At 45.7% G+C, this 13,146-nt stretch overlaps 1 protein-coding gene and 1 pseudogene across 1 annotated transcript; both read right to left on the reverse strand.

Moving 5' to 3' along the window:
* Window positions 1-386: 386 nt before the first annotated feature.
* On the reverse strand, window positions 387-4,475 carry LOC103231496 (uncharacterized). The gene is made up of 5 exons (XM_073012913.1): window positions 4,215-4,475; window positions 3,535-3,594; window positions 2,527-2,614; window positions 1,126-2,147; window positions 387-859 (listed from the first exon to the last, which is right to left on the reverse strand). The coding sequence occupies exons 1-5, from the start codon at window positions 4,473-4,475 to the stop codon at window positions 683-685; spliced, it is 1,608 nt and encodes a 535-aa protein (XP_072869014.1). The 3' UTR covers window positions 387-682.
* A 925-nt stretch (window positions 4,476-5,400) lies between these two features.
* Window positions 5,401-11,796, reverse strand: LOC119623268 (uncharacterized; annotated as a pseudogene).
* Between the last annotated feature and the right edge of the window lie 1,350 nt (window positions 11,797-13,146).

Below are 13,146 nucleotides of genomic sequence, written 5' to 3' on the forward strand. Positions count from 1 at the left end.
CACAGACTGGTGGAAAACGGGGAGCCAACCGCCATCTGCCAAGTGTGCTACATGCCTTCTGTTCCCACGTATTATCTCATTTAATCCTCAAACCTCTGCAAGGAAAATGCTAACTTCCATTTGAAGTTAAAGAAACAGACACTTAAAAATGCAAAGTAGTTGAATGATAACCAGTAGAACCGAGTCCGGAAACCAGTTTGAGTCTAAGGAGTCTTTTTGGTTTTTGCGTTTTGTTTTGAGACAGTGTCACTCTGTGTCCCGGGCTGGAGTCCAGTGATGCGATCTCAGCTCACTGCAACCTCTACCTCCCAGGCTCAAATGATTCTCGTGTGTCAGCCTCCTGAGTAGCTGGGATGACAGGCATGCACCACCAGGCCTAGGTAATTATATTTTTTTTGAAATTTTAGTAGAGATGAGGTTTTGCCATGTCAGTCAGGCTGGTCTCAAACTCCTGACCTCAAGTGATTCTCCTGCTTCGGCCTCCCAAAGTGGTGGACTACAGGCGTTAGCCACCACACCCAACATAAGTAGCCTCTTATACCACTGTCTCTTCCACTGTGACTGGGGGGCTCCATGCCTCTAGCTGGGATGATGATATCCAGAACTGGGGGGAGCCCAGGGCTCCCCACCTCTAAAAGTCAGAGGGGAAGATGCAAGAAACAGTAATAGGACTGCCCCAGGGTCACCTGCTCACAGGATGCAGCTGCCTCTGGCCTGGCCCCTCCTTTCCCCAGAGGCTGGTGCCCGCCTCCCATCCCTTCTTGGATGGGTCAGAGGTTACCGTGTCTTTCAGCTCGCCCAGCGTTTTCAGCTCCTTTACTTGCGGCTCCAACTGCAGTGCGCTCTTGTTCTCATTGTTCTGGACAGAGAGAAGCAATCATTGGCCACCCACTACAGCTGGAGACCCCAGAACTTGGTGTCTGCCTGCCATGGCACCGCGAAGGGTGGAAGCAGGTTAGAAAAATCATCCCTCTCTCCCACAGCCATCAGAGCAGGGCTCTGGCTCACAGGTGCCTTTAGAAGTACCATTTCATGTGAGGGCTACAATGCCCCATTTTACAGGTGGGGAAACAAAGGCCTGGAGGGCTAGGGAAGAGGGCAGGCTCCCCAGGTGGGGCAACCCACCAGTTCCTGGAAGCTGCTGTGTGGCTCCGCCTGCTGCTCGTAGAGGGCTTCCCACCCCAGCTCCAGCATCCTCTCCAGCTCCCGCAGCCTCTCCAGCTCCCGCAGTGTCTCATGCTCCCACAGCCTCTGATCCTGCTCCCGCAGCCTCTCCTGTTCCAGCATCTCCTCCACTTGGTCCAGCAGCTGCTCCTCCTCCAGCAGCCTCTTCTGCTCCTCCTGTTGCCTCTCCCGTTCCAAAAGCTGCTCCACCTGCTCCAGCAGTCTCTCGTCCTGCTCCCGCAGCCTCTCCTCTTCCAGCAGCTTCTCTACCTGGTTCAGCAGCCTCTCATGCTCTAGCAGCTTCTCCTCCTCCTCCTCCCGTCTCTCCTGTTCCAACAGCTTTTTCACCTCCTCCAGCAGCCTCTCCTGCTCTGGCAGCCACTCCTGCTCCTGTATCCTCTCATCCTGCTCATGTATCCTCTCCACCTGCTCACGTATCCTCTCCTCCTGCCCAGATAGCCTCTCCTCCTGCTCATGTAGTTTCTCCTCCTGCTCATGTAGTTTCTCCTCCTGCTCATGTAGTTTCTCCTCCTGCCCAGATAACTTCTCCTCCTGCTCATGTATCCTCTCCTCCTGCCCAGATAGCCTCTCCTCCTGCTCACGTATCCTCTCCTCCTGCTCATGTATCCTCTCCTCCTGCCCAGATAGCCTCTCCTCCTGCTCACGTATCCTCTCCTCCTGCTCATGTATCCTCTCCTCCTGCCCAGATAGCTTCTCCTCCTGCTCACGTATCCTCTCCTCCTGCTCATGTAGCTTCTCCTCCTGCTCACGTATCCTCTCCTCCTGCTCATGTATCCTCTCCTCCTGCTCACGTATCCTCTCCTTCTGTCTCCTGTTCAGGAGATTCAGCATCTGATTGTTTTCCACCTCGGCCTGGAGCTGTCTTCCCAGACTCTCCAGCTCCTTCCTTAGGTGTTTGGTCTCATCTTGTAGCTGCTCCACCTCAGAGGGCCCTGCTGGGGGATCTGAGGCCCGGGGTTCAGCTGAGAAAGGAAGCAGACCATAAGGGTCTCTGGATTCTCAAAAAAAAAAAAAATTCTCCCATTGGTGCAGAGCTCTTCCTCTCAGGCTTCCCAAACTTGGCCTCACTGCTAAGGATTCCTCGCACCCAGATGGTAGCCAGTCTTCCAAGCCACTTTCAATGGAGAGCACTGTGGGTGGCTGACAATGGGCACTCCTCCCTCTTTGCTGATGGGGACACCAAGGCTCAAGCAGATGACAAGCCTTGCAGTCTCCTGGCACAGACCTCTCTCCCTCTGCCTCAAAGCCCTTCCATCCACCCACCTCCCTGGGGCATTCTAAGCCACCCCCACAGCCCTGTGATGCCGGTCCTGCTCCCAGGTCACGCCAGCCCCATCTTACCCCTCTGGTGTTTGAGTTTGAAGAAGCTCCTGCCAAGCTTCTGTACCCGATGTATCTCACGCTGCTTCTCCTCCTTCAATGTGCGAACCTGCCCAAAGCACAGGGCGAAAGGGCCCTGGTGATAGGGGCTGAACCTCTAGAGACAGAGTTTGAGAAAGGCCCCCCCATTCTGCCAGCTTGTGATTTAGAAAGGTGCATTCATTCAACAAACATCTGCTGAGCACCTACAGGCCAGGTATGGTTCTTCACAGCAGAGACAGAAGACAGAAAAGAACAGACAGGAGCCCTTGGCCCTGAGGTTTCCATTCTAGGGGCCTTTAAATCTCGGGACTCCCAGAGCTAACAGAGACCTTTGATACTCTCTACCTCCTCCAGAAACACGAGCCCAAGGAGGAGAGATGGCTTGTCCAGACTCAAAAAGCAAATTAGGGACTGAGTCAGGATAGAAATACGGGTCCGACAAACAGTCAGGCTAGTGCTTTCCTGAGAGGCAACAACCGCAGAGAGTGTGTGGCAAGAACTCGAGTGGAGTGTCTGGAGAAGAGAGAGCAGAGAGAGCAGTGCAGAAGAGCCATGCTGCACGGTCTGTGTTCTGGGGTCCATCCAGGTGAGGCCTGCGTGCCCCAGCTCCCCATTTTCCCATGGCACCAGGGGCCCCTAGCCCCTTTACTCAGGGCCCCAAGGGGAAATGAATACAGGACTGGCAGCGTGGAATCAGAGGATGCCCCTGGACTCTTCCCAGTGAATTGATGTTTTCACTGGGTTGACTGATTATTGTGGAGCTTTGAGTCCGGGGCTCCTGCTAGTTCTTGGTACTGGCTCTGAGGTGCATGCAGAGAGGAGGAGTTGGAGGAGGATTGTGGGGAGCGGTAGAGAGAACAGTCATTGGGGCTGGGGAGGGGTGTGTCTGGGCTGTCTCAGCTGGCAGAGGGGCAACCAGCCCCTGCTGTGGGAGGAGGTTGGAGGGCTGGCCTGCAGGGTCACTGAACCTCGGCCCAGGGATCTTACCTCTAGGTCTTTCAGGGTAGTAGATGACACGGGGCCCTCCCCGTAGACACCTGTTGCTGACTACAAGAGATGAGAGGGCACATGGAGATGTTCTGTCCCCCTCAGTGTCTAAGCCCTCTCACTTCCTTTCTTCCCCATCAACTGGCAAACATTTCTTTTCTACCTATCTTGGACCAGTTGTCCCATAACTCGTTTGTGGCAACTTCTCTCATGGTTTTTATCACCCCATGATCCCACCCTGGGGCCCTTTCAGTGACTCCTAAAGGGACAGCCTGATGGCAAGTGACTCTTCTCATTGGTCTGGCTTCCCCTTGAGACTGGGAATGAGAAAAATCAAACTGCAGCGACCATTTCGTGGGTGTCCTGGGTATTTACAGCAGGCCATGTACTAAGGATTCTCATAAAAACAACAATAACAAATCTCATTTAAACTTTACAAATAGATGTAAAAAAATCCCACCTCTATTATACAGATGTGAAAAGAGAGACCCGAAGACCTCAAGCAACTTGCCCTAAATCATATCCTAATTAATCCCTAATCAATCATTAGCAGATGGAGAGGCAGGATTCAAACCCAGAATTCTTAACCAGTACCCAACAGTCCATCCACAATCTTAACAATTATCCTCTACTGCCCCTTGGGTCCCCTGTCCCCAGGAGCCTGGCCAGCCAAGACTCACATCCCCAGGTGAGCGGTAACCACCAGAAGCGGCGGTGTCAGGGCTACTGCCATTGATTTTCTTTTTCCTGTTAGCTCCTGCTGGAACGCCAGGGCTCTTCCTCTGCCAATATTCTTTTAACTGTGGGAAAGAAGAGCAGTGACGCTCATGAGAACTATCAGCCCCTACAGCCACATCCTCCTTTACAGTTTTGACAAAATACTCTTCTACACCATCTGATTTAATGCCGCCACCAACTGTACAAGGTGTTGTCACAATCATTTAGTGACTGAGAGGGATTGATATCATGGATAGAAAAAAATAATAATAATAATACTGGAACTTAAGCTCAGTCTTCTGACTCCAAGCTCTGGGGTTTTGCCATGAATCAGCAGCTTCCAGGGACCAAAACCAGGGGCGGAGTTAGAACGGTAAACATGAAGCAGGCAGGAACTGTATGCCGTGCGGTTTAGAGTCATACATCCTCACATGTCCGTTAGTGTGAAGAAGTGCACCAGTACCTCTCACACTTTCATGTCAATGTGTCCTCATGGCAGAAGGAAGCTTTTCTGTTAAATCTGGGAATTTTTCAGAAAGAGGACAACTCAAGCCTAATTTCAGGGAGAAGTCTGGTATATGCTTGGAAACCTATGTGACTGTCATCCCTAAGGACATGAATGTTTTATCTGAAGAGAATCAAGGGAAAATGATGCTTCAGAAAGATGTCCCACATTCATCCTGTGGCACTCAAAGTACCCCAGGTTGAGATGATATGAGGAGGAGTCAAGCTATCTAGTTCAGCTTCCCAAGATCTACTCCACTGAAGATGAGCTAATCTCACTTCAGAGACCACTGACTGAAGGGCAGTCTGGTCCCAGAACCGTGGAGAACTCAGAAAAGAATGTTAAGGTCTCTCTGCAAAGTAGAAGCCTGGGAGAAAACCAAACCAAACCCGTTCTCCCATGGCCACCCAGAGATACTGTCAACGTTTTGAGCTCACAGGGGAAGTCCAGGCTTTTCCCACTGTCAATGTCTATGTGAAGGGAGTAAGGCGGCCTGAAACCTCTTGCTCCTGGGTCCCATAGTCCCTATTCCCCTTCCAACTGGAAATTTGTGCTGTGACCAGAGGATCCAGAAATGGGGTGAGAAAACTTAGGGGACTGGGTTGTAAGATCAAAGGCTAGTCTTGCAGCAGTAATGACAGTTCCTAGGGGGACTGTGACATCACTACATTCCATTCCTCCCAGTGCAGGGGATCACATCGGCGTGATGCCCAAGTCACCAATCCATGATGGGGGAGGGAAACACAGGGTTCGGACCCAGGTCCTTGGAGACACCAGCTGAAGGAGCCCAGGGAGGTCGAGCTTGGGGCAGCAGGAGGGGAGGGCAGAGTCCGCAGTAGGGAGCCCCAGGAATCACCAGCCAAAAGTCACCCAAGGACGACTGGCGACGGTGGGGCCTGGGGCTGGGGTACCCAGGTCCTGGGAGACACAAGCACAAAGAGTCCAGGAAGGTCAGGCTTGGGGCAGCAGGAGGTGAGGGCCGAGTATGGAGCGGGGAGCCCCAGGAGTCACCAACCCAAAGTCACCTTGGGGTAAAGATCGGCAAGGGCAGGGATTCGGCTGCTTGCTGAAGGGGTGGGGCTGACTGACAAGAATTTGGTGGGGGGAACCCAGAGTCGCTGGTGTTGGGGGTCCCATTCCGGTATGCCTGAGAAATAGTATGGGCTCTGGCAATGGTCTTGTCGTCGGAGAGGATCTGTGGCTGGGTTGGGGGCTATGACCTGGTGCATTTTACCTTTTTCTTGGCTGTGGTGAATTTTCCCTGTCGTGTTTTTTCTGACATCATGGGGTGCGGAGGGAGGCGGGGTTGGGGTCACATCAGCGAAATCCCAGTGAGCACGGCTGAATGCCTCCAGTCACCTACCAGGCCGCTGTGCAACTGAGCCAGAGGAGGCGTAACTAGGGCCCCACTAGAACTCAGAAGAGGGGCGTGGCCTTAATGCTCCAAGCCCATTGGTCAGTGAGAAAGATGAAAGGGAAAGGAAGCATGGCCAGGCGGCAGCATGTCCAGAGGGACCTGTGGCATCACAAGGAAAGCTGCCCATGCAACCACTTTCTCCGCTCTACTCAGAAGGAGGGGAGGGGCCGCCCACTCTGGGAGAGGCAAGGGTCTGGCTTTTGCTTTAAAAGCTTTAAAACTGTAAAAAATAAACTTAAAAATGTATACATGTGTATACTTTATATATATGTGTGTCTGTGTGTGTATCTATGCGTTCCTCCAGAGCTGTCTTCATTATCCAGCGTCTATGCAAAGTCTATGAGTCTGGCCTATATTTTTCATCTTCAAATGGAGTACGAGAATTACCAGTATCACCTTCACTGAGATACAGATCCTATAAAAATGGAAAATTCATAGCATGCTTGATGATTAATGAAGTAGACTGTAGTATCCACCATTCCAATAAGACAAAATAATCACAATGATTTCTCTTTTTTGGAAGAACGTTTCTCTTATTCTCCTACATTACGAAGATTTTTTTTTTTAAATGATAAACAGGTCTAATATCTTTAAAAACACAAAGCTTTTGGGCCGGGTGTGGTGGTTCATGCCTGTAATGCCATCACTTTGGGAGGCCGAGGTGGGTGGATCGCCTTGAGGTCAGGAGTTCAAGACCAACCTGGCCAACATGATGAAACCCTGTCTGTACCAAAAATACAAAAACTAGCCAGGCGTGGTGGTGGGTGCCTGTAATCCCAGCTATTCGGTCGGCTGAGGCAGGAGAATTACCTGAACCCAGGAGACGGAGGTTGCAGTGAGCCAAGCTCACGCCCCTGCACTTCAGCCTCGGCAACAGAGCAAGACTCCATCTCAAAAGAAATAAAATTAAATAAAACACAAAATAAGTAAGCACACAAAGCTTTCAATTTAATAAACACTTAAAACTCTCTACTTGTTTAAGAGAAATACAAGTCCCAGTATTCTAGATCACCTGACCTCTCTAAGCCTTGCAAATGAAACTGAATTTCTCACTTGATACTTGGCTATGATTTGCAATCATGAAAACCAAGAATTATGTCACTGCTTGTTACTTGAATTCCACACTAGGCTGGGATCAAGGGTTGAATCTTTCATGATTTTCTCCATAACCTGTGTGCTTCTTATCCCAGACCAAACTACGTTTTTTTCTAGAATTCTACAGTTTACAGTTAATAGACAAGAGTGGTTTTCAAAATGTAGTCTATGGACTAACAGCACCAGCAGCACCTGAGATCTTTTCATAAGTGCAAATTCTCAGGTCCCACCCTGGACCTGGTGAATCGGAAACTCTGGAGTAGGGCTCAGCAGTCTGTGCCGCAGTAGTCCCTCCAGGTGTTCAAGAACCTCTGGCATACAGCAGGCAGAAAAATATGTTTCCTTCTGTAGGTCCAAGCCAGGGATACCATGTGTTCTGCCTTGTTATACAACAATGACATGCAATTAAAAGACATAAATCTCCTTCCTACTCCCACCCTCCATCCAACGTGTTTTATTTTTATGAGTTCAATTAGAAAACAAGTGGCAATCAGAGATTTAGTCTAAAATATATATTTACAAGTGTCAGTTCTCATCCAGCCTGATCTCATACAAAACCATTTACGTACTCTTACACCTCAAGTTTGAAAAATGTATCTTCACAATGTGAGACTCAGGCACACTAGCAGTTCTATCATAAAACAACAAGTAGATTGGAATGTCCAACCTTACTAGAGAAGAAGAGTGGAATCACTGGCTATATTTCCAAATTGCATTCAACAGGAAATTTGAGTTTTTTTCACCTTCATACTTCCAATTTAATAGAATTAAACCAGAATACACCATTCTTTCAAAGCCTCTAGCCTAGCCAGGCAAAGTTTTACTATATTATTTCTTGCTTTCCATGGATATAAAGCAGATTCCTGGTAGGCACATTTTGTATACCTGCAAAGATGCAGGACTAAACAGTTCCATCTGTTCAGCATTGAAACAAAAGTCCTGTAAACCTCAGATGGTGAGTGCAATACTTCAGCATTAGCCCCAAAGCCTCAAATATGAAAAGATACCAAGAACGCCACTAGCAATCAAAACTAAACTCTCAACTAGGAGTAGTAGTTCATGCCTGTAATCCCAGCACTTTGGCAAACTAAGGTGGGAGGATTACTTGAAGTCAGGAGTTCAAGATTAACCTGGGCAGCATAGCGAATTCACGTCTCCACAAAAAAATTTTAAAAATTGGCTGGGCGTGGTGGCACACAGCTGTAGTCCTAGCTACTTTGCAGGCTGAGGTGGGAAAATTGCTTGAGTGCAGGAGTTCGAGGCTGCAGTAGCTATGATTATGGCACTGCACTCCAGCCTGGGTGACAGAGCGAAACTTAGATAATTACATTTTCTCCTGCTCCTGTTTACACTGAAATCACTCAGTTAAAAGGCTTTCAAATTTGGCAGGATAAAAATTAAGTGAAAAGTGACTTTGGAGCTTGGCTAGTGAAAGAAAGAAAGAAATGAAAGATAGAAGAAAAGAAGAGAGGAAGAAAGGAAGAAGGAAGGGAGGGAGGGAGAGAGGGAACAAAGAAAGAGAAAGAAAGGAAAGGATGAAACAGAGAGAGAGGGAAAGAAAGAGAGAAAGACAGAGGAAAGAAAAGGAAAGAAGAAAGAAAGAGAAAGAAAGAGAAAAGAAAGAAAGAAAGAGAAAGAGAAAAGAAAAAGAGAAAGAAAAAGAAAAGAAAAAAGGAAGGAAGGGAGAGAAAGGGGAAAAGGGAGGAAAAAGCAAAGTAAAAATGGCAAGGAAGGAAGAAGGAGAAAGAAAGAATACAGAAAGAAAGAAAGAAGGAAAAGAAAGGAGAGGAAAGGGAAGGGAAATGAAGAAAAATGAAATGACAAATTACTTAATGGGAGAAAGTTTTTGTAACCTCAATGACAGATAAAAGGTTTGTATCCTTAGTTTATAAAGAAATCTTTAAAAATTATTAAGAAAAGAAAAATGAATTTCAACTAATAATGGGCAATGGAGAAACTGGCATTTCTCACAAGAATAAAAATGGCCAATGGCATATAGAAAGATTCAAAAGCACTAGAAATCAAAAAATTGTCATGAAAACAGTGAGATTTTCTGTATAAAGGCAGGAAAGATGATAAATGGAAGGGAGAACCTGGAGCTCTGTCCTTGTTAGTGGGAGTATAACCTGGGTCACTTTTCCTGGAGGATAATTTGAAAATTTCAATGAAAAACCCTAAAAATTATTTTCCTCTAGAAATTCTACTTCTGTGAATTCAGTCCAAAAATGCTTGCTCGAGTCCATTAAAATGTATATATAAGAAAATTCGGCTAGGCGCAGTGGCTCAAGCCTGTAATCCCAGCACTTTGGGAGACCAAGACGGGCGGATCACAAGGTCAGGAGATTGAGACCATCCTGGCTAACACGGTGAAACCCCGTCTCTGCTAAAAAATATAAAAAGCTAGCCGGGCGAGGTGGCGGGCGTCTGTAATCCCAGCTACTCGGGAGGCTGAGGTAGGAGAATGGCATAAACCTGGGAGGCGGAGCTTGCAGTGAGCTGAGATCCAGCCAGTGCACCCTAGCCTGGACGACAGAGTGAGACTCCGTCTCAAAAAAAAAAAAAAAAAAAAGAAAATTCACCTCTGGGGTGGCAATGGTTAACTTAATATACACCCAGCTATTAAAAATGATGACACCAGGATCTATTTACTGCCACAGAAATATACTCAAAATATACTAAGTGACAAAAGACTATATATTACGATTCTACTTTTTAAAAGGTTTCTATGCATAAAAACATATAAAAAGCAACAAACCAGAATGCTTTGAGTGACAAATTAAAGATTTTTCCTAATATTTGTCATCCAAATTATTACAAAAGGAATGATTTCCTTTATAATCAGGGAGAATTGTTATTTGCATGTATTTGTATTTAAATCTCTTTTCTTTTTCTTATTTTTTCTCCTGTATGTATCCCATGTAGGCTGGAATCCCTGCCTCTTGAGGTAAATCAGCCCGTTGTTGGGAAGTGCACTACATAAAGCTGCCCCATCCTCCTTTACTTTAAGAGATCTGGAGACATTTGTGTTTCAAATTGTTTTATTGTTCTCAGATTTTTTTTTTTTTATGTATGAAATTGAGGAAAAGACAAAGGAAAGGCTGACTCCCTACCCTCCTGGGGCTACTCTTCCAATTTTTGCTGCTATTGTTATGTATTAATATTCACTGGGTACCAAAAAGATGGGCAGCCCCTTAGATCCTTTGTTCTTATCTCTTTGTCATAATCCTACTTCATCCCTCATTCCTTCATTCACTTATTTTTAAAAGGGTCATGTGTACAAATACATAGTTCAGAAAATTTTAAATATATCTATAAAAGTATGTGGCAAAATCCCATTCCCAGTCTTATTCTCCTTCCACAGCCAAACACTTTTAATTGGTTTCTTATATGTCATTTCAGAATTTATCTTTGCAAATGCACATTTATATTCTTATTCTACTCTTTTCTAGCAACACAAACAGTAGCATACAATACATACTATACCATTCTTTGTTCCTTTTTAAAAACACACACAATATATGTGTTCTTCTGCATGAGTACATAGGTCTTTCTCATTATTCTTTACAACTGCACAGTATTCATTGTTTGGATGTACCACAGTTTACTTAACCAGTTTCCTGTTGGTGGACACTGAAGTCATCCATATCATACTATTACAAACAATGCCAAGCATAACCACCCACACACACCAAGTTCATTTCTGAATCTGCCTTTGATGAAGCCTCTATTTGAATCACCATAAGGTCGTACGGCTGAAAAGTTAGCCCCTTTTTTAGTTTTCACGATATACAGCAGTATGTAGCCAAAGACTCCCTTGGGCAAAGCAAACGTGCTCTTTGGGGATTTACTTCATAACAATAAATGGATAAACAGCACACCAAGGAGAAACATTTCTATTTAACCATGCGCGTGTATGTATATAATACATGCATATGCATAGAAAGCATACAATAAATCCATCAAAGCATTAAGCATCGTCTCAGTATGGTGGATCTATGGAGTGCTTCGTAGACAGCCTTCCTTGCCTATCAATCTTTCTAGTTTCAAAACAGTGAATATGTACTATTTTTGCAATATAAAATTTCAAAAAATGTTAAATTAAGCCGGATACATTCCTTCAGTCTGTCCGATATTTTTATGGTGCTCCAGAGTGCTCAAATATCACTTCATTTTAAAAAATTTATTTTTTTTTTCAAGTAGAGAGACAGGCAGGGTCTTCCTCTGTTGACCAGGCTGGCCTTGACCCCTAGATCCTCCTGGATCCTCCCACTTCCACCTCCTAAAGTGCCAGTATTACAAGTGGGAGCCATCACACTCGGCTGGCTTCATTGGAGAAATCTTTCCCCAGCACTCCATATATTACGAATAATTCCTTTCTTCTTGTTTAGATAGCATCTTAGTCATATCTCTGTTACCTCACTTGTCACATGATAATCAGTTGCTCACCCATCCATCTCCCTTGATTGCTCATGAGCTCCTCGAGAAGAGTCTGATTTTCAGCACCTTGAAAAGTGTGCAACACGTACATGCTTCATATGCAGAGAAGGAAATATCACTACAGTGTAATTATTCCCAGAATTCAATGCCCATATTTGTAAATTGTTCCAGATAATCTGCCAACAACCTGAGAATGTTTTGTTTTTTCCCTAAAACTTCCATCTATTACTGAGTGTCTACGGTCATAGTTAACTCAATTGTGATGTGACCTCTGGTCAAGCCCATTCATAGCTTTTATTTTAGGTGATATTTTTTGTTTGTTTGTTTTGAGATGGAGTCTTGCTCTGTTGCCCAGGTTGGAGTTCAGTGGCATGATGTCGGCTCACTGCAAGCTTCGCCTCCCAGGTTTTTTGCCATTCTTCTGCCTCAGCCTCTCCAGTAGCTGGGACTACAGGCATCCACCACCACAGTCAGCTAATTTTTTTTTTTTTTTGGTATTTTTAGTAGAGACAGGGTTTTACCATGTTAGCCAGGATGGTCTTGATCTCCTGACCTCATGATCCGCCTGCCTCAGCCTGCCAAAGTGCTGGAATTACAGACATGAGCCACCACTCTCGGTCTATTTTAGAAGATTTTTAATTTTAATTTTTGATTTTGAAAGTTTCCTTTTTGTTTTTTAATCTAGCAGTGTTTGGTAAACTTCAACATTTCTATATCCCTGTGTCTTTGCACCTACTGGTCTCTGCTTGGAATAATATCTCAAGGTTTTATTCACCTGGAAAAATTTCTACTCACCTTTAAAGAATCACCTTAAATAGGCTGGGTGTGGTGGCTCATGCCTGTAATCCCAGCACTTTGGGAGGCCAAGGCGGGCACAACACTGAGGTCAATAGTTTGAGACTAGCCTGGCCAACATGGTGAAACTTCGTTTTTACTAAAAATACAAAAAATAGCTGGGCATGGTGGCTGATGCCTGTAATCCCAGTAGACTGAGGAAGAAGAATCGCTTGAACCTCAGAGGCAGAGGTTGCAGGGAGCTGAGATCACACCATTGCACTCCATCTTGGGTGACAGAGTGAGACTTCATCTCAAAAAAAAAAAAAAAAAAAGCTTAATACCTTCTCTGAGAAGCCTTTGTATCTTCCTATTCTTTCAGTAAGAGTTAACAATTCCTCGACTCTTGAAACATTTGTGCCTGTATTACTGTGTATCAGTCACTGAACTGAGTGCCTAGCATAGAAATATGAAACTGTAGACCCTGCCCTCACACAGCTCATGGTCCAATATGGAAAACAGCCATATGAACAAATAACCACACTATCTTCCTTGCAACCCACCAGGACCTAACACATCATATCACTACTTTTGAAATTAGGAAACAGGCTCAGAAGTCCAAGAGCTTGACCAATGTAACTCAGCTGTTAGGTAGCAGAACCAGGTT

Source organism: Chlorocebus sabaeus, chromosome 29 (genome assembly GCF_047675955.1).
Source record: "Chlorocebus sabaeus isolate Y175 chromosome 29, mChlSab1.0.hap1, whole genome shotgun sequence".
Taxonomy (NCBI): domain Eukaryota; kingdom Metazoa; phylum Chordata; class Mammalia; order Primates; family Cercopithecidae; genus Chlorocebus; species Chlorocebus sabaeus.

Bases quoted from the DNA above. Each gene is read 5' to 3' on its own strand.
- LOC103231496 (XM_073012913.1), bottom strand. From the start codon at position 4,475: ATGATTGTGACAACACCTTGTACAGTTGGTGGCGGCATTAAATCAGAT. The intron at 2,615-3,534 runs GTAAGATCCCTG...TGCTTTGGGCAG, and splicing joins CTACCCTGAAAGACCTAGAG to GTTCGCACATTGAAGGAGGA. The intron at 2,148-2,526 runs GTAAGATGGGGC...TTCCTTTCTCAG, and splicing joins CAAACTCAAACACCAGAGGG to CTGAACCCCGGGCCTCAGAT.